General features: G+C 31.1%; 1 protein-coding gene, 1 long non-coding RNA gene and 1 pseudogene across 2 annotated transcripts; 2 read left to right on the top strand and 1 right to left on the bottom strand.

Moving 5' to 3' along the window:
* Positions 1 to 3,995: 3,995 nt before the first annotated feature.
* On the bottom strand, positions 3,996 to 5,546 carry LOC128159185 (uncharacterized; annotated as a pseudogene).
* Positions 5,547 to 8,890: 3,344 nt separating this feature from the next.
* Positions 8,891 to 10,536, top strand: LOC128160439 (uncharacterized). Its single transcript, XR_008240280.1, has 3 exons — positions 8,891 to 9,080; positions 9,701 to 9,756; positions 9,916 to 10,536. It is a non-coding gene; the product is annotated as an uncharacterized LOC128160439 (long non-coding RNA).
* Positions 10,537 to 14,261: 3,725 nt separating this feature from the next.
* On the top strand, positions 14,262 to 19,567 carry LOC128160437 (protein shisa-4-like). The gene is made up of 4 exons (XM_052823753.1): positions 14,262 to 14,412; positions 16,484 to 16,595; positions 17,259 to 17,434; positions 17,674 to 19,567. The coding sequence occupies exons 1-4, from the start codon at positions 14,373 to 14,375 to the stop codon at positions 17,820 to 17,822; spliced, it is 477 nt and encodes a 158-aa protein (XP_052679713.1). The 5' UTR covers positions 14,262 to 14,372; the 3' UTR covers positions 17,823 to 19,567.
* Positions 19,568 to 20,901: the final 1,334 nt, after the last annotated feature.

The raw sequence follows: 20,901 nt of genomic DNA, 5'->3' as shown, positions 1-20,901 counted from the left end.
CATTGGTTAGAAAACCTGATCGAGCATACATCCAGACAGCAGAAATTTAGTATTTACCAGATTCAGTGCATTTAATTTTACTCCACATAGTCATTATGGCTTTATATTATTATGAAGTTAAATTTATATTTGTAAATAATATAATAATATTATAAATTAAATTTGTATCTTTTTCGCCGTTAAAAGCATTTGTTTGTTAAAGCTTTTCATTATGTGAATTTTATCATTTTTGTAGTTTGATTGTTTTTGTCAATGTTTTTATTGTGTTAAAAGTTATTGAAATGGATCATGCTACATTCTCAATATCATGCTTTGCGCACATCAAATCTAACCAAATCTTGAGGTCTGTCTTTGTAATTGTTCGCTCTGTATTATTTCTAAGCACAGTACATCGCCTTTACCCCCCCCCCTGCGCCTGGTCGTGTTGATTTCAATTATTATTGGTAAAGGCAAACTTCACCCTGCAACCTCTAAATGATCATCTTTCATCTTGTTTGTAGAAAAGAATTGCCATCATTATCATATGTCTTCACAACTAAGCAAATTAGTTCGTATAGCAACTTATACGAACGTATATACGCGTAATATCGTAAATCCGAACCAAATGGCGACATTGTGTCGTGATATTCGGATCAGATTGAGATCCAATTGCAAATTTCATCTGGAAAATTTTATCTGAACGTATTTTCTCGTATCTTACCGGACAATGATATCGTGACAAATTTTGTCACTTTAAATATATCTAACGTATCGACTCGCATCACCTTGAACCTAAACCTAGATTTACAGAGAATTTCTACTATCAGTTGCGATTTGCCAATCGTAATGTTCGTAATGGAGCGCGCGAAGGGGAACCCTAGTAATACATATAATCAATGATATTAGAAAGTTTTTTGTCGTTGTATAAAACGCTTTTAATATTGGAAGATAAAAGGATTCATCTTTAATATGAAAAAGGTATCAAGCCCCATTAGTTGATTCTACATTCTTATACCCATTATAAGTAAATCATTCTATCAAAGCACAATTCCAAACTGGCACATGTTCTCAGGTGAATGTATTTTGTAAGAGTCTAAAACTGTCTATTTTATATATTGTAAGAAACTAACCTAAATGTAAAAGTAACGAGCCGTATCCTTAACAAACAGACCCTATCATTTGAAACTGTACCGTTCGGTGTAGTAGAAGTGCGCTGAAATTTTTATTTATAAAAGCCTTGCCTAAACAGACCTAAGAAACACTTCATATTTAACAAACCGTAGGAGTGTATATAGCAACAAAAACAAATGTCACAGTATTTTATAAAAACACATACATATATTTTGATGCATCAAGTTCTTACACTGATTACTTTAACGTTAACATATTCTTATTCAAAGTTTTTTTTTGTTTTTTTTTTTTTGTTTTATTTTTTTTTATAATATTTATTATTCAGTTTTTATACAGATAACAATAATTCATAAACAATACAGGAATAAGGTAGGAAAACATAACATTTTAAGTTGATTATTTTTAACATTTCAATTTGAAAATCTCTAATAGTCTAGCTAAAAGGAAGGCCATACATACTTGAGGCAAACATTCTCCAAACCAGAATGAGAAATGGTCTTTCTTGAGGATACTTAACAGCTAATCCAAGGCGTGCCCTCAATATACTTTCAAATGATATCGGAAATATAAATATGCATTATACTGACCATGGACTTTATTCAACCTGTAGGACGGAGGTTATCGTATCAAGAATGAGAGGGTTGTAAAATAGTTCGGATATCGTGTTACAGGCTTAATATGTTAAGTTGATGTTTTACACACTTAGAGAAGTCAAAGATACCTGTAATGTGTAATCTGTAATGTGTGTTAAACAGAGGGAGTATTTTGCGTTTTTCAAATCAAAACAAACATATCTTGAATAACCTTATTTGAATTGGTATTGACTATCAATATTGTTTCGGAGTTTTTGTTATAAATTATACACCTTTTAATGATTATTCAATATTGATAAATTTACTAAGTTGTGTTCTCCACGTACGAATACATATTTTATTAAATTTTCAAGATCGCTTTATATGCAACCACTTTTAATTAAAAGAGGCTTGCTTCGATGATAGAGTTTATTTTTGGACGCTGTAAAGTATTGTATTGTATTTAAAGTGGATACTTATCTTTATCTTTAATTTAAAAAATCTGAACAAAGTAAATTATATTATTTGATACTGTTTTTAATACTAAGTGTAAACTTTTGTCGTTTTACGTCCCGTATTAACTATTTTATTGCATCAATGATATAGGACCAACCCTTGTATTCAGCTTTGATTTTGTTTTATTTATAAATTTGAATAGGCCAAATTAATTTACAGGTAATATGGACTTTGAAATCTTAATTGTTAAGCATAAAAAGGCAAAGTACTTAAGAAATGAAGATAATTATTTTTCTATTGATCGACGTATCAAAGAAAAAAAATGACCGGAAAACTTCATAAATGCGCATAGCCCATTGATAAAAAATTTTCCGTTTCCATTTCTTATCATTTAATTTTTTCAGATAAAAAAAATGTGAAGTGTGATTGATCAAAAATGTAAATAATGTAAATGAAGCGGCGCGTATGAATACAAAACAACAACAGCAACAGTATTCAAAATGGATGCGCCTTAGCTGATGCAGAGCTTTTAAGCTGAATTTAATGGATTAAACACAAATAGTGAGTTAAAATCTGAACCGGCTGAATTGAAAACAAAAGGAAAATACATGCGATAGCTTGTGATATTATTCACTATACAGAAAAACTCGTAATTAAACTAGTTTTCATGTGAGATCGTTGGAATATGCAACTGGACACAACCATCCAAAGAAAGGCGATCGTGGATGAAAATAGCTGATATGTCGACAAAAAATAGTATGTATAAGCGACTTTTGTAAACGTTGTGGTAACTAGATAGCCAGTGATGTACTTAAATGGTATATCTGCCGCTTGGAATGCGCTGAAGGAGTTGATGCATTACTCACAGCTTTTCTTTACGACGCTTATTCTGGTGACCGATCATGTACGTGTGTAAATTTAAAAATTATCGTTACCAAATTTTAACAGCAGCGTTACCATGAAAGTTTATAGGCCTATATGTTCGTTATAATATTCCTGGAAAAGGAACAGCCAGCCTCGCTTAAATGTTGATTGATCTCAAGCAGACGAAATCGTGAGAAGACGCTTAATTTTCTGATTCAAATAATGTGTTTTGTTTATTTTTGAAGGTTAAACTTTCAAGTTTTTATATTCACAAGGTTGCATTTTGTTTGCTGACAATAAAACAGACACAACTTTACATTTTGTTGACAGTATTTATCTTGGAAATTCCCGTTCTATAGTGTTAGTTCAGAACAGTTGAGAAAAGTAGATCCGGCAAAAATTTGATTGATGCAGGTATCAAAGAATTTTTTCGACCAATCAGAAGCGCCGATATCTCGTCAAACGAATAAATATTAAATGATCTAAATATTCATATTTGTATTTCAACTTTGAAATTTGAATTTAACTGCATATATATAAACTTAGTATCTAAATATAAGCCAATAATTTCAAAGAACAGCAACATATAAAACCAAACTCCAGTGCAAAACATAAAATCCTTTACCTATAGACCAATTACTTAAGTAAACGTTGATCAAACAACAAGGTATTAAAACATGAAGGAGACGAATATATAAAACGTATCTTACAGATCATTTTAAAAAATAACAACAGCAAAATCAACAACAAATCAGTATTGAAAAGACCGTTAACGATTAGAGATTAGCAAGATTAAAGTCCATAGACTGACAATATGTCAATATTGTGTCAATGATATTCTTATACAATCAATCTTACAGGTTAAATAAGCTTATCATGTAGAAATAAACTCTCGAATACTACAATTTGCTATTAAAAGGTCAAATATGATAACATGTACAGATCACTTCATGGCGAGACATGAAAAAAGATTTGATAAAATCAATTAAATAATCAAATATCTATGTTTCTCCAAAAATACAATCCTAATGAATAGTACTTGGGAAAATCGTACTTTTTGCAATCAACGTTTTTGAGGATGATCTGCCGTACTTCGTTGCGATTCGGCTTTCCATTTGCTAGCAGTTGAAATTCTTTCAAACTTATGATAACATGCGGGACATACATATATCCAAGCAACCGATTTTCTGTCGTGATTTTTAATTCTTCTCGGAGGAAGTCCTGCATAATATCCATTGAATCCTCACTGCAGGGTCGATAAATTATGGCAGCAGCAGGAACTTGGTCTTCAGTTTCCATATTCTTTATCGGCATTACAATGGCTTCTAAACATTGCTCTTTGTTTTTATTACATTTTCAATCTCAACAGGATATATTTTTCGGCCAAAACCTTGAATCACCTCTTGACATCGTCCCTAGACAACCAAAGCGGCGTCTTCTGTCAAAAAGCCTCCATCATCTTGGCAAAACCATCCGCTTTTCATTAAGTTTTCCTTCATGCGAAAGTCGTAATTAATATATCCAGAAAATCTCTTTATTGGGAGTACCCATATTTTGCCTGGCTGACCCACCGGTTGGAGAAATCTGTCCTCATCAGTGATTTTAATCTCTACTCCAGTAAACTGACCGATACCTAAGGATTCCTTGTTTTTCCTCTGATTTATCTTCTGCTGTGAACAATCCAGATCCAATGTATCCCAACTCTGTTGAACCATAGTCGACGAGATATTCATCACACACTTTACCAATACTTTCTAATATTGAATAATAAACAATTGTGCCTGACGTGAGAATTCTTGGGACTTTCAATGGCAAATTCTTTCAATTATGAAATCTAGTACGGATGGAACAAAAAATGCTTGAGTTGGTTTTTCTCTTGCTATAATCTCGCAAAAAATCAAAGCTGCATCCGCCGTTGAAATTGAATGAAATGCATTTGTCATTGTCACTCGAATTCCACCTGTACTGATTTCCCAATATGGATATCCCGCACTCCAAAAGAAAGGCGAAGTTTTGTAGAACATCTCTTTTTCGGTATTTGTTGGGTACATCTTGAAAGAGTGATACACTTCAACAACCATGGCGTAATGCGAATGTGGTATTGCTTTTGGCAAACCCGTTGTACCCGAAGACAGTTGAATAATTGACATATCTTTTGGATCAACTCTAGGAAGAACTGCGTCAATCTCTACTGAGCACAAATTTTGAACACTGTGTATATAATGATGGGAAAGCCTTATGTTGGCGAAACAATATAATCTGAAGTAATTTATCGACTTCTGCAGGGTCATTGTTACCAGAGGCTAAATTCTTGTGAAGCATGTTTCTGATAATTTGACAGGTCTGTCCATTGTGACAAGTATCAATGATAAGTAGCTTTACCTTACCAATTGCATCAAACAATTCTAACATGATTTCCTTCTTTTGTTGGTATGGCAAACACAGTGAGCACCCACCCGCCATCTGCACTCCTAAATCAGCAATAAGCCATTCTTGAACATTTCTACCACAGAGCCCGATGATGTCACCTCTATCTACTCCCATCTGAACTAATGTTCCTTCAAACGTAGTTGCCTTGTTGAAAAATTCCCCACACGTTAGCACGGATCTTTCATTTTCATCATCTATGAAAATGCATGCTGCTGCATTGGGAGTCTCGTCTGCTCTTCTTTTAAGTAAATCCGGAAAAATTGTGTATGGAATATCCAAAACAACGTTAGGTAGCTGTAAGCCACTTTTTGTTTGAATAGATCACGTGTCAAACTCTCTGTGTTCTATAATTTCACTGAATGCAATTTAGATGTAAAATAACGTTTGTTTAAAAAAAAAGTCTTATCTTGGTTGTGATCATGTATTCATAGGTTGGACTAAATTCTGGACGAATAATGTTACATTTATATAGGATTAAGCTATGTTTGTCATCAGAAAACGTTGTTCTAAATATAGGTGCGTATGCTCATTTTATCTTTACTTGGGACAAATCCCTATATTTTGTCACCCCCCATGTAAATATATCTTAAAGTATAAACTTGTTACACAACTAGTACATTGTAAACACACCTTAGATTAATTAAAACAGTTAGAATGATTTAAATTTCTATAATTTTCGTAAGTTTTGCGTTCCTCTTTTCTGAACTGTAACTAAATGTAATCTTTGTTATATTTTAAACAAAAAACTAATTCAAAACATTTCCAGCTATCTATAACTCTTTATTTTGTGACGTGTTCCTCCTTTTTATAGCTGTTATTTTAAAACCAATGAATGAACGAAAAGTAATTTATATAAAAAAGTATTTTATTAGTAATTTAGCTTAGAGCAACTTTATTTATCATTTACTTAAAGATTGGTTAAGTACTTGGATATATCCAACCGAATCTGCATTCAAAACCACAGCTTGATTATTTATCTAATAAAATTAAATGAATGGTGAATTTAATTTTTGCAGCGTTGTAAATTAGAATGATTGACAAAAGATCAACACAATAATTTTTCAATCGTTGTTATTCTTGTTCAGATTGCTCTGAATTATTTTAAACGCATCACATCGTCTTTAATCCCCTCGCATCCCCCGGTCATGTTGATTTAAGTCATTATTGATGAAGGCAAATGGAGATCATCTTCCATCTATAGGAACATATACCAATATATATACACGTAGTATCTTAAATACGAACCAAATCGCGACATGGGGTCGTGATGTTCGGATCAGATCGAGATCCAATCGCAAATTTCATCTGGATATCTGAACGTATTTTGTCGTATCTTACCGGACAATAAGATCGTGACAAATACCGTCATGTTAAATATATTTAATGGCCATAGCGTATTAAGGGTCAACAGATCGGTTACGGATATATTTCTAGATCTACTATCAGTTACGATTTGTCAATGGTAGTGTTTGTAATGGAGTGCACGAAATGGAAACCTAACATTCCAAATAATCAACGATATTATTAAGTTTTTGAGTAGTTGAATCATTTTTAATTTTAGAAAATACAGACTCATCTTAGATTAATCTGAAAAAAATATCAAGCCCAGTTAAGTTGATTCGACATTCTTATGCCCATTTTAGGTAAATAATTCTATCAAAACACAATTCTAAACTGGCACCGGCTCTCATGTGAAGCTACTTTGTAAGAACCTAAAACTGTCTGTTTCATACTTTGCAAGAAACTGACCTTAATGTGCACGTAACGAGCCGTATTATTCAACAAACAGACCCTACCATTCTATCCCGCACCATTCGGGGTAGTAAAAGTGCGCTAAAAATGATGATAAAGGCTGTCTATATCGACCTAAGAAACAATTCAAATTCTACAAAACGTAGGACTGTATATAGCAACAAGAAACAAATGTCACAGGTATTTAAAAAGATACATTGATATATTTTGACGAATCAAGTTCTTTCACTGATTATTTTAACATATGTTTATTTAAAGTTGATTATCTTTTGCATTTTAATTTGAAAACTATTAATCTAGTAAAAGGAAGGCTATGACGGCTATTTAATATCGACTATCTCTGCATCATCGATATTTCATTGCCTTGTTCCACCCCTTGCAAAAATGGTGGACTTTAATCAACCTGTAGGACGAACGTTATCGTTTGAAGAATGAGATGCCCAGAGTTGTAAAATAGTTCGGATATCGTGTTTCATGCTAAATATGTTAAGTTAATGTTTTGACATATTTAGAGATCTCAAATATGGCGGAAATGTTTACATTGTCAGCTAAACAGAGGGGGTATTTGCCTTTAAATATCAAGAAAAAAACCCGCATGAGGCACATACTAGGTACTGGGTATAAATCAAGTCACTAAACTACAAACAGGAACAGATCTTGAAAAACGGAATTGGTACTGGTATTGACAACAAATATCGCTCCGAATTTTTTTGATTATGAATTATACATTATGTGCCGTTCAATGATTATTTAATATTGATAAATTGACTTTATTGTGTTCTACAGGTACTCATCACTTTCGAAATTTTTAGGATGGCTTTATATACAATCACTTTTCATCAAAGCAGCTTGATCCGTTGGTAGATTATATTTTTGTACGCTGTAAAGTTTTATAACGTATTCGTAAGAAATACAGTATGTTTTTAATCATTTACCAAAAAATTTCGAACTCTTGAAAGGGGTTTGGTCAATTAGAAATAATTTTCCTTAAGTGCATAACAAAATACCCAAATGTTACAGTTATAGCATTTTAACACGAATTGACAAACAAATAATGTTACACAATGCATCATACTTCTCACGAGTATAGATTAAAATGAAATCAATTTTTTTTAATCATTGGTTTTTTTCGAAGTCAAAAAAATTAATATAATTTCAATGAATAATTTTTATTATAATAAATAACACTGACATTTAACTTCAAACTGTTGTACATATTACAAAATGTTAATATAAAAGAATTAGAGTAAACCTAATCAAACTAAAAGATTTTCAAAAAGTTTTTCCTAACAGGGTACGTGGTGGTATTTGCAATAGAGATGCATTGTATTTAGTTTGGACAGATTCTAATCAGCAGAAACGCATATAAATCAAATAGTACACTTAAATTGAGAGTCCGTAAACAAAATGCTTAAAAATTTTTTTCCAATGTTTAATGAAAGCACGTGCCTCGCTTATAAGTAAAGTTGAGTATTAAAAGACACACTGTCAGAATGTTAATTTGAGCTAATGTCTAACGGCGCCAATGATAGTATTGCTCATTTCATTTTTTTTGTTGGCAATTGATTAAATGGTCAGCTATGTTAAGGAAGGTCTCAGAATTCTACCACGTGTAATTTAGAAAAAAATTGCATAAGCCCCTCCCCTTATTCATGGGATGTAAGGAGATATGGAACTTTCGGTAAATAATGAACATCTACCAAAATGAATATGATTAAATAGTGCGTTAGATTGTTTCCAGAAAGGTGTAATGAAATAAAAACATCAACTATCTTTTACAGCTTGCAGCTGTGATCAGAATAAACATGTGGACTTCAGTGATATATCTGGGAATTTACAACCAACTCATTTACAACCACAGTGGACGGAAATCGGCATAGGATTCAACTGAACAAGGTAGGATTTATATGTACTTTCCCTAGAGATTGTTTTATATTATTTATTGCAGTGGGGTGAAACAGAAACGAAACGAAATTCCTCAGATTCGATTTTGTTCACTTGTTTACATTTGTTTTTCATGTAATATTGTGTTGAAACACCAGTTTGGTGACTCGATCAGACAAAGTAATTGTTCTACGTTTCGCTGATTTTGATCAGAAAGAATATTGAAGCTCATTGTAGCTTTTTACAGGTCTCTTATGTCGCCATAATATTAGCTCGCATTTCCCCCGTGTTCAAAGAAAATGTAAACAATGTATGTGCTAGAACTACAAAGATTACTGTGAGGATGATCTTGATTGAATATAGACGAGACAGTATGGTTTTTTATGAAAATCGAAATGTGTAATTTTATTTAATCTTATTTTATGAAGATTACATGTATATATAGACAAAATTAAAGTGTTGTTCTAACAGAATTTCCATACATTTTAAAAGAATAAACATCTGATTATGCCTTTTGTGGTATTAATGAAATTAAATCTGCAATTAGTATGCATAGTAATTAAGAAATTTTCCATTTTCATGTTATGTTTAGCACAATAGTTTGCTAATTATGACATATCATTCATTTTCAGGGTTATTTAAAGAGTAAATGGTCCACTGGAGACACTTTTAGGGGTGGTGATAAAAAGTAGGTACTCTATAAATATTTCTTTAACTCACTAACTTCATGTATATTTGGTTGTTTTTTTAATAAAATCATATTACTATATAATATAACCTATCATAATATTTTTCATTGAAACCTATTGAAATTAAATTTGAAATTGATAAATATTTCTCACTTCAGGTATTGGTTTTCTTATCAGCTGCACTGCCATTTAATATAAAAAAGTCAGAAGAAAAGAAAATGTACTGTGCAAGAAGAATGGTCAATTTCCATCAATTCCACATCATGACTGAATAATACTGAAATTCAGAAAACACAACAGTAGTCTTGTTGAACAGTTTTTCACAGAAAAGAAAAATATTGATTTTTCTTGCTTTCTTTATTTATTACCAAAATATTATTATTTTTTTATAATTGCAATTAAGTCTGATCATATATTAAAAGTATTTCTTATTTATTTACCAGCAAAATAATATAAACCATTATGAAACATAAATGTGTGGTAAATTACCAACTCAACAACCCCCGCCCTGAAAAATGCAAAAGATGAATAAAATTTCCAATTTCAACAATTTGGTAATGATAACTGGTGTGACCAAAAACAACATTCTGACATTATTTTTGTGAAATTCGCAGCTTTTAATACTTTTATGAATAAAAAATTAAAATCATGATCTAAGTCAATGTTGCATATGAATTTCACGAAATTGACGCCAAAAGTGAACTAGGCCAGATAAAATGCAATAGTGCAAGGGCATACACTTGATCAAATAAATTGAAAATTTATATATCTTACCATTATATCCCAATTATATCAAAACGTGCTGGAGACTGTATGAAATTGCTACGCTTTCTATATAATTAAGCGTTAATTGTGGGAATTCCTTGCAAATTGCTGTTTATACACTGTTCATGTTGAATTTAATAATTGTTCTTACTTGAATATTTCAAGCTCCCAGCACTTTTCGAAATTTCTGATGTTTATTTTACAAGTTAGATACAAAAATAATAATATTTGTTTATGGTAAGCTCTTGAACTTTTTTGTATTATTCCTGATTCATCTGTTTTTAGCAGTATCACGTGACAGGGTATTCCCAAGAGAGTTATATGTTGCCCATGCTAAAACGAATTATCTGATTTGTATATCTATAAAATATTACTTTGTGTAACAATTTTTTGGAACAGAATGTCAAGATTATTGAAAGGCTAACATATTATTCGATAAATATCGCTATTTTTTATGGACGCCCTTAACATAGCTGAGTGATCACAAAGTGAAAAAAAACCTTGACAACTCTATCATACACAAAAAGATAAATTGTATATCAAATGAAAATGATTTTTTTTAAGTGTGAATAAAACGTCATGGCAAATATTTGTAAAGTAGAATTTGAATTCATAACAAAGTCAAGAACCGTGCTTGCGACCTCATACTCTTTTCAATGTAATGTATTAAGAGGGATTACTTATATATATATATATATGGCTTTAATTAAAAATCGTATTAAGCTTTTATTTCCTTTAACGTTTTACTTTGACTAGGCCAAATTAATCAACAAGAAATATGAACTTTGAAATTGCAATGACGCTTTATACGATGTAGTAATTGATTATACCCTTTAATGGCTCTTTTCAATAACTTTCATACGTTGAAAACAAGAGCCTTCAGCTCCTCAGAGTGTTAAATTTAAAGTCATTTGAATAGAGCCAGTCATTCATCAATGTGGTAAAAATAGTTTTGATAGCAGGTTAAGAATATTGAACAAAATAATTGGAAATGATGTAAATGTTCGCACAAAACTTTGTCAACCGCTTATGCACAATTTTAATGCACAATTTACTGAATTTGAGAGAGTTTTTGAATCTGATATGATGTCTTATGAGACAGTTCGTAGGTGGATAAAGAAATGTCTGACTGGCACAGAATCTGTCTAAGATGAAGCGAAAAATGGTGGACCTCTTACTATAACAGACAATGCAAAAATCCCAAAAGTCAGGAAATTAATTAAGTGATGTCAGATATTAGTACATGCAATTCTTTTTTTGATACGCATTTTGAAAATGTAAAAGATGGCTACAGCATACAATGACAGATTAGGAAAACTGGGTGCGAGTATAAACCGCTAGCAATTGCTAAAATATTTTCCAAATTCAATCAAACAAAATTTGCAAATATTGTTACTGATGACATTCATAATTTCGAACCAGTTAGTTTGCTAGTAAGAGAAATTGGAATCTTAATATGGTTATTTTAACCATAGAATGTCTGTACTTGCTAAAAAAAAAAAAGCATAAGGAAGGGTTTTTCCTGTACATTCCTGACTCGTGATAGAAAAGCCGTTATAACTCCGGCGCCGAAGGAAAAACACGTTACAGCATTATTAAAACGTATTCTAAACAAAGCTCAAGAGAGATCAGACCTAGTCCCATGTGACTAGCTTTTTCATTTTTTCCAAAACTAAAACTTTTTTTTTTTTTTTTTTTTTTTACAAATTTACCAGGTAGTCGTTACAAGTACCGACAAATCCTTGACTCAGCCATCAGTGGGTGCCTCAGAGGTCTTCCTTATTCGGCGTACAGTGATTTACTTCATAAACCGCGGAGAATAATTTGAATGTAATGTTCATTTCTTTTTCAGAGTCGAATGTATATAAGATGTTATCCTACGATACATATTACAGCCTTCAGAGAATATCACACCGTTGTTTTGGTATCAGTGGGTTCAGTTTTCCGCTAAATATTTTCTATATAACAGCTAAGCAAAGTTTTCGTTAAAATTAATTTTTCTGAAAATATACATGTAATATTTTGTTTTTGGTATCTTTTTCGGGGTATTTTTTTTAAAAGTCCACCTTTTCGGTAAAGATTTTCCCCCCAATTTTGTGTTTACAATGATAACATAACAAAGAATTATGAACATTGTATCTTGCTTACAATTGCACGATTGACACTCAAATTTTGGTTGATGACCAGAGATGTATTACTAAAGAGTTGTAAACAACTAATATAAAAACATTTGGCCAAAAACGTGATCATGTCCATTTAAGATTTTACAAAACACTCGTGCTACTATTTATAAACTATTGTGCTACTATCTAAACACGAAAATTAGCACACTTAAAAGAGTTAAAATTAGATATTTGTATAATTCAATGAAACGATAATTGATGGTTATGTCCAAAAGTCATGTATTTATCAGAAAAGAAACACAAGTTACACAAGACATACATTATAGATAATAGAAGGCTACAGTGCAAAACGATCGAATAAAGATAATTTGAAAATAGGTTTTCAACATCAAGGTATGTTGTACCTCGATATTTTTATACGTTGAGTATATGAAGAGCATATTTATGACTTATTTACTACGATGATAGATTAAAATAAAGTTTTACAAAGAATTGCGCCATTAATTCGTAAATTTTCTTGATAATAATTAAAGCGTGCTTATATTATAAATACACAAGTGTTGCTTGGATGACCTCCCCTTACTTAGATATACTTACTTTTTAATTATATTTTTTATTTTAAATTTTTTAGCATTAATTGAATTTGTTGCCGTGCCATATAATATTTTGTTTTATTCAATCGTTACATCACAAATTTGTCTTTTAAAAAACCCAAAGGTAATGGGGAGTTCCAGGTTTTGAATTCAAGAGTGACGACGACGAGCGGAGACAAAAAAATCAGCCCTGGGGGATGAGACAGTCCTTGCTGCCGGATGCTGTCTCACCTTGTCCAATACAGGCATACCAAGGCTGATACACCTCTAGTTACATGATATATAAGTGGGATGATTTGTGATCAAACGAAATTTATGTTGTATTAAATATTAATCGCCGAACGACGTCAGACTTCTAAAAATCAAACCTTCCTCTTTTGGTTAAAAATCGTTTGAATCCGTTGCATTCACCTATGGATTATATACTCGTACTACTGCTGAGAACATTCCCTGCATGGAATAATCAGCTATTTAACCTCTATGTTATGTTCTGGTTGACATTAACAATAATTTATATACGCACTTCTTTATGTTTAATGTATAATTAAAAATATACAGAAATAAATATTTGTGAAGTAACTTCGGACTTAAAAAACATATAGTCTTATAACAATAACTAGTGAGCAGGTTACTTAATAAACGTTAAAAGGGAGTTATCCTTGTTTACAAGGTGTGTTTACTTTAATAGGTAGTGCCATTTTTGTTAAAGAAGTAGATATTAACTGTATTACTTTAGAGTTGAAAAATTAAAATCTTTAGAAAGCATTAATTAAAAAAACAAAGCAATAGTGTAACTGGACCAAGAGCATCAATGACAACTACGACAAACAAAAAGGAACAAAAGTAAACAGAAATGGCACATTCATTTTGAAATACCGTTGAACAGATTTAAATCCCTAGATATCGTGTCTTTATGTATATTCTTATTCTTCTTTCCTTTAAGTGCCTGTAAAACAAAATGCAATCATGTTCCAGTGTATTTAATTACACTCCTCAATAGCAACTCCATTGAAAATGCACATAAAGAAATAAATAGCTTCGAATTTTTTAAAATCCAATTGAGTAATTACGCAGTGATTTTGGAAAGAAAGGTTTGCAGATCTAAACCTGCCAATACAACGTCCTATCGCAAAAATGGAGATCCTTATTCTGGAACTGATTTTCACAATACTTTGTAAGACATTTTCTTATCCTCTGATCACTTACTATAGCTGATATTTTGTGTGTTTGTTTGTGTATGTGTGTGTGTGTGTCTATATATATATATATATATATATATATATATATATATATATATATATATATATATATATATATATATATTTATATATATTTATATATATATATATATATATATATATATATATATATATATATATATATATATATACACACAGTTGATGGAAGGTGTGAAAACAGCAGGTACACCGACTCGACAGAGTGCAAGTGTGATGGTGTTATTTACGTATGTTGAATATGGATTTATAACGGGTTGTTTTATAAAAGTGTTTGTATCAAATGATTGAGAAATAATGTTTTATGTGTTTATTCTTGTTTTTTTTAAATTCATTGATTCGATAAGTATTTCGTTATTTTATTCTATTTTTACTACACTGAGTAAAGATTACAACTCGGCGATAAATCGAACGTCAATAATACAGGCGGTTTAACTGTTTAGATTACAAATTTTTGGTTAGACTTTTTTAAACGTTTATCCACTATGCTTTTATATTCTACATTCACGCCAAAAATATTATCAGATGTTTCCAATAAGTATTTTATCAGCGTTTTAATGTAACAGCAAGTTGATATAAGCGGCCTTTCAAAGGAATTTGACATCTGACTTTGTACATACATACATGTACAACGCCGGTGTTATATCTTTGTGATCATGTTTGCGCAGTACTTTTATATATCAGCTGTAACATATTATTAATATGCATACTTCATTTTCACAATAAAATATATAAAATTCAAATCTTATTATTAACTCTAAGTTAAAAATAAGTTGTAATAAAAAAGCGTTATACCTGTGTATCTATACATGTATTGTATTTATATAAATGGAACAAACTATTATAGAAATTTTTTAGATAGTTAATTGAATCGCCACAAAACTGGAAAATTTTTTTTAGTTTATTGTATATCATATTAGGAATTCTGTGTAAATGTGCTTGTGTTTGTCATTTAGACCCGGATCTGAATTTTAAAGTTAACCCTGTTTAAAATTCAAGTTCTTGACAGGAGCTAGGTGCAATGTGTGTTTGAAAAAAGACTATAATGATTTCTATAGCGGTTTTGTGATTGATTGATCAGTGCACTGATTTACTAAAGGTATATAAGCAAATGTTTTCAATCAAATCGAAAATTGATTTTAATTTTCTTCGTGCTACGTTGTTAGTAAGAACAAAGAGATTTTTATAGCAATTTTAAGTTCATGTCCTGGTAATTAAACATAATGATATGTTCTAAAATATGATATTATGTTTCAAAATCGTGTACTTTTGTCTCTTCATATCTAGCAGTATTGTCCACCAATAAATTGATTTATGTACTATTTACAGTCACTGTGATTCACTACCTAGTTCATTAGTCATAAAAATAATCATGAAACAATCTAACACAATATATACATGTACATGTATATTTCTGAACATCAATCACAAATCATTATGTGTAGTTCCTGGCTGTTAAATGAGTTAACAGAGAATGTGGTATATTCTAATTTCAGAGTTTCACTGCCTAGAAATCAAATCAAATAGAATTGGTTATGAATACACGTATTTAAAAATTTTGATACTATGCATTTCGATACACTTTCAATTAAATTCTAAACTATTACACAGTGAGTTGTAAATTGTTCTACATGGTACAAACCTCGTAGGTTGTAAGAAGTTGTGTTCGAACCATTTGTATAATTTTATGCAATAGAATATGTTCAAACAAAAATGTATAATATTTGTCAATCGTGTCATAACTGTATCTAGTGACGTTTTTTCAATTCATTGTTTCTCTCACGTAAAAGTTTGATTTTATCTGTCTCTTAAAGTTGTGTTATCATAATTTTATCACTTTTGTAAATATGTTTTCAAATAAAGTATTTTCTTCACTATCATTATTGCTGATTGCGATAAATTAATGTTTTTATTATTAAACGAGGTTATGTTTTTCAGTTAAATGAGCTTGGAAAGGCAAGTAGACATTAATAGAATTTTGAATCATTGAATAAAGTGCACTTATTGCAGGTCTTCCTGGTCTGACGTCTGCTGGCTGTTATTACAATTCCTACTACTACAACTACTACTGCTATTATTACTACTATTACTACTATTACAGCGACAATTACGACGACAGCAGGTTGGTAATTGTATTCACATTTAACGGTTCTTATGGACCTTATATCAATTATGTGTCGTTAATTTTTAAGCTGCAAAACGGGATATCATATGATGCTACAATTTGAATGTTTATGATTATGAATTTTTTCAAATGTACCAGTAAAAGTGTTTTCTACTTAGGAGTATAAAGCAAACCAAAGTCCTTTTATGGGATAATAATTCAATCACGGCCTGTTCCACAAAACATGGCAAACGTGAATTTATAAACCATTATGTTAGTGTTAATTTTGCGCTAACTACTCAAATATTTTATTTAGTTGCAAAATTTTTATATCATGTGATTCTACATATAACGTGAACCTTAAGGATAACTTTTATTAAATTTTATCAGTAAAAGTTTTCTCTACTTATGAATATATAACGGACCAATTTGGTACAGGATGACAATTTTTGTATTTTGCATCAATCAGAACCAGTTCCAACAAAAACATTGCTTACAGAAGTTTATAAACCTTTATTATATTTGTCATTTTAATAGAAAATTACAAATTCAAAAAAAAAATCAAACAAGAAAACTGCAACTCATATTTCTTTAAAATACATGTGAATCATGTAAACGCTTGCCATTTATCTTATTTTTCTGACATATACAATTGTGACTACAACAGCGCTCTTTTTTCAGTGTGGGTACATACGTTGGTGCGTTCGTTGGGGGAATAGTGTTCCTTATCGTAGTGGCTGTAGTCGTCCTGTGTATCTGTGCCGCTAAAAATAGCCAGAGGAACCGCATCGTTACGATGCATGGAGGCGGGGCAACAGTGACCAATGTCAACTGTGTCAACACAATTCAGCATCCTCGTATGTTATCATGTATTTTTTAAAAAAAATTAAATCATTTTATATTCCGTTGTTTAAGATTTATGTGCTCTTATTCTCACACATCTCAATTTATTTTTACCATTATCAAATCACTTACAAGTTTACATTAGTTTTTTTAATCTATAGCGCCAACAAATAATAATAATACACACTGTGGTCTGAAACTGTACTAAAATTTTGTTACGATAATTAAAACTGCCTTTTCGTTTTCCTTACAGCCCCGCCTGCAGGTTATGGCTATGGAGCACCCCCTCCCCCAGGATATGGACCTGGATACGGTCCAGGATACGCCCAACCATCTCAGTCCATGTTTGGAGGGGGCGATCCCGTCTATCCCCCTAACCAGTACCCACCCCCAAAATATTAAACTTCAGAGGGGCGCATTCAGCATTCAAATTTATGTTATATGCCGCGAGAGAAAAATGTGTAGTGGATATTTGTAGCAACATCCATCATCGGCCATATTATGTAGACTTCTTTTATTTTCTTTATGTCGATTTAAAGGTTTAGTAAAATAGCACAATCTTGAATAGAACTTCTTGTTAACCGGACTTCTACCTCTACCTCTTTTGATTTGTACAATTTTAACTAAATGTTTAAACTAATTGAAGAGCGTTAGTTGTCTGAGTTTAAATAAACAGATCGTCGATATGTCAACTTGAGTAACAAAGGCCTTTAAAATTTAAAGCAATGCAATAAATTTACTACCGAGAAACAAAGGAATGTTTTTGAATTTTATTTAAAAAACTGAAGAAGACTTGGTAAAGAGCTTGAGAGAGAGAGAGAGAGAGAGAGAGAGAGAGAGAGAGAGAGAGAGAGAGAGCAGATAAAGGAGGATAATAATAGTATTAATTTCAGCATTGAATACTTTTTATATTTTCATATTGATTTTTTTTTGTATGAAGTATTTTTGTATCCTCGCTTTAGAGTCTTTATATGCGCTCTTAGTCAGGGATATTAAACATAGATGGAACAGCCAAGTTAACTTTTTATTTAGTTCCCTTCCGCGACTAATAATCTAGTGCCAAAAACTTTGTAGAGAAAAATCTTTTTATTAACGAGTGGATAAGATTTAATGATTATTTTTCATAAGAACATATCAAATTGATTCTGTATTTATCAAATTGATTCTGTAAGTTTGAACCTTTTATTTAATCTTATAATTATAAATATACTCAAAACGCATGATGACGGTTATATTTGTGCTTACGGCGCATGAATAGGCAAAGTGTATTCACAGGAACTTGAACGTCTCAGATTTCCAATGCAAACATATGGGAAATATACATTGAATGTAAATATATTGAAATAAATCTACGTTTACTTAGTAAGATATAATAAAAATTTTGTATACACTCAGATTCTCCAATTGGTTATTCCCTATAATATTATATTATAAAAAATTGTCGGTAACCTTTTATTTAAAATGAAGATATATTTTTGAGAGCCAAGATTTTTCACTTAACTTTTAAAACAAAATATATTCATACAAAGAATGTCTTTGTCAACATCCCTTTACCTAATAGTTGTTTTCTTCTTTGTATCACACAATTTGAATATGCCTGAGCAGTATTGTTTTGTTTTGTGTCATTCTTCTTTATTGTTGAAATGTACTTTGTTTGGTTTATTAAAACTTTTGTTTAAGGTAGCTGGATTGCCAAAAAATTATCCTTAGGATATTTCTTAGAGTTTAAGATATGGCTTTTTTTCCATAAACTGTTATTTTGTAAAGAAAAATATCAAATGTTTTGAATAAAGTTTGAATGTTTTCCAATATCTTTATAAAGATCTTTTCTTCCAAATGAGATTAAGATAGTGTTTGATAGTCTCGACCATCTAACTCACTTAATATATGAGATTGAAAACGCATCCTTTGCAATTTTTGATAAAATATCAGTTTGATTCATATTCCTTTTCATGATTTAACACGACATTTTACAACGTGTATTTTGTATAGATTATTTTTAGAACTTCGGCCGGAATAAATAGATCAAAGCCCTATCGGAGATGTCGATTAAAGGTTAAACATTTAAATAACTTAAAACACGTAAACATGATTATAGATTTGTGTTAATTAATAAAGGATGTCCTCTAATGTGGTTTTAAATAGGACATAGTGCTTTTATTCACCCCAGACTGCTTACTTTGTGTTTAAGGTCATAGCGTTATCATCAGCGTTTTGTATGTTTCAGACTCCAAAGAGCTTCGTTTAATGCATATCCTTATTCCCATTTTTTGTATATTAAAATAAGATAATCATATAAATTAATCCTAATTATTAGATTTCTAGAGTTCTTTTTTAAAACTCTTTATCGATCTACCTCAGTAGAACTTTTTATTCTTTAAACATCATTTTGTATTCCAGAACACTGAGCCAGACATTTATGCCAGCACCAAGGTATATATCATAATAAGTTTTGTAATCGCTTAAGATTCAGTTTCGTACGTAGTCATATATTCCAAATAAAAATTATTGCCCATGCAGAGAATATAGAACTTCTTTTTTTAGTGTGTCTCAGCTGTGAGCAATGCCTCAGCTTAAGTAGCTACTGACAGTCTATTAAAAAAAATATGCAGTTTTTGTCTTTTTAGAGCACAAAATACGAGGTAACTTCAAATATATGTAAATAACATGTAACCTCACTGCTGCCATTAGTTGGAAAACATGATCGAGCATACACCCAGACAGCAAAAATTTAATATTTACCAGTTTCAGTGCATTCAATTTTATTTCACATACCCATTATGGCATTATATTATTATGAAGTCAAATTTGTAATTTGTATATTTTTCGGCATTAAAAGCATTTGTTTGTTCAATCTTGTCATTACGTGAGTCGTGTTAATCTAAATCTTTATTGGTGAAAGCAAACTTCACGCTGCGAACTCAAATGGTGATTATCTTTCATCTCGATTGTGAAAAAGAATCGTCATCATTATCATTTCTTTTCACAACTGAGCAAAAGAATTCGTATAGCAACATACACGAGAGTATTTACATCCGCTTATTATCTTAAATGTGAACCAAATCGCGACATTATGTCGTAATGTTCTGATTAGATCGAGCTCCAATCGCAAATTTCATTTGGATAATTTTATCGGAACGTTTTTCTCGTACCTTACCGGAAAATGAAATCGTGACAAATCGCGTCACGTTAAATATATATAATGTGGCCATACCGTATTAAGGCTCAACAGATCGGATACAGACGTATCGACTCGCACTTGTACCTAAACCTCGATTTATAGAGAATTTCTACCATTAGTAACGATTTGTCAATCGTAGTGTTCGTAATGGAGCGCAAGAAAGTGGGAACCTAGCATTACATGTACAGATAATCAATGATGTTATAAAATTATTTAGTCGTAGTATGAAACACTTTTAATTTTAGAAGATGAAAGGATTCATCTTTAATTATTCTGAAAAAGATATCAAGCCCCATTTGT

Source organism: Crassostrea angulata, chromosome 8 (genome assembly GCF_025612915.1).
Source record: "Crassostrea angulata isolate pt1a10 chromosome 8, ASM2561291v2, whole genome shotgun sequence".
Taxonomy (NCBI): domain Eukaryota; kingdom Metazoa; phylum Mollusca; class Bivalvia; order Ostreida; family Ostreidae; genus Magallana; species Magallana angulata.
Note: the sequence above shows the minus strand (reverse complement) of the source record. Positions and strands in the feature narration are given on the sequence as shown.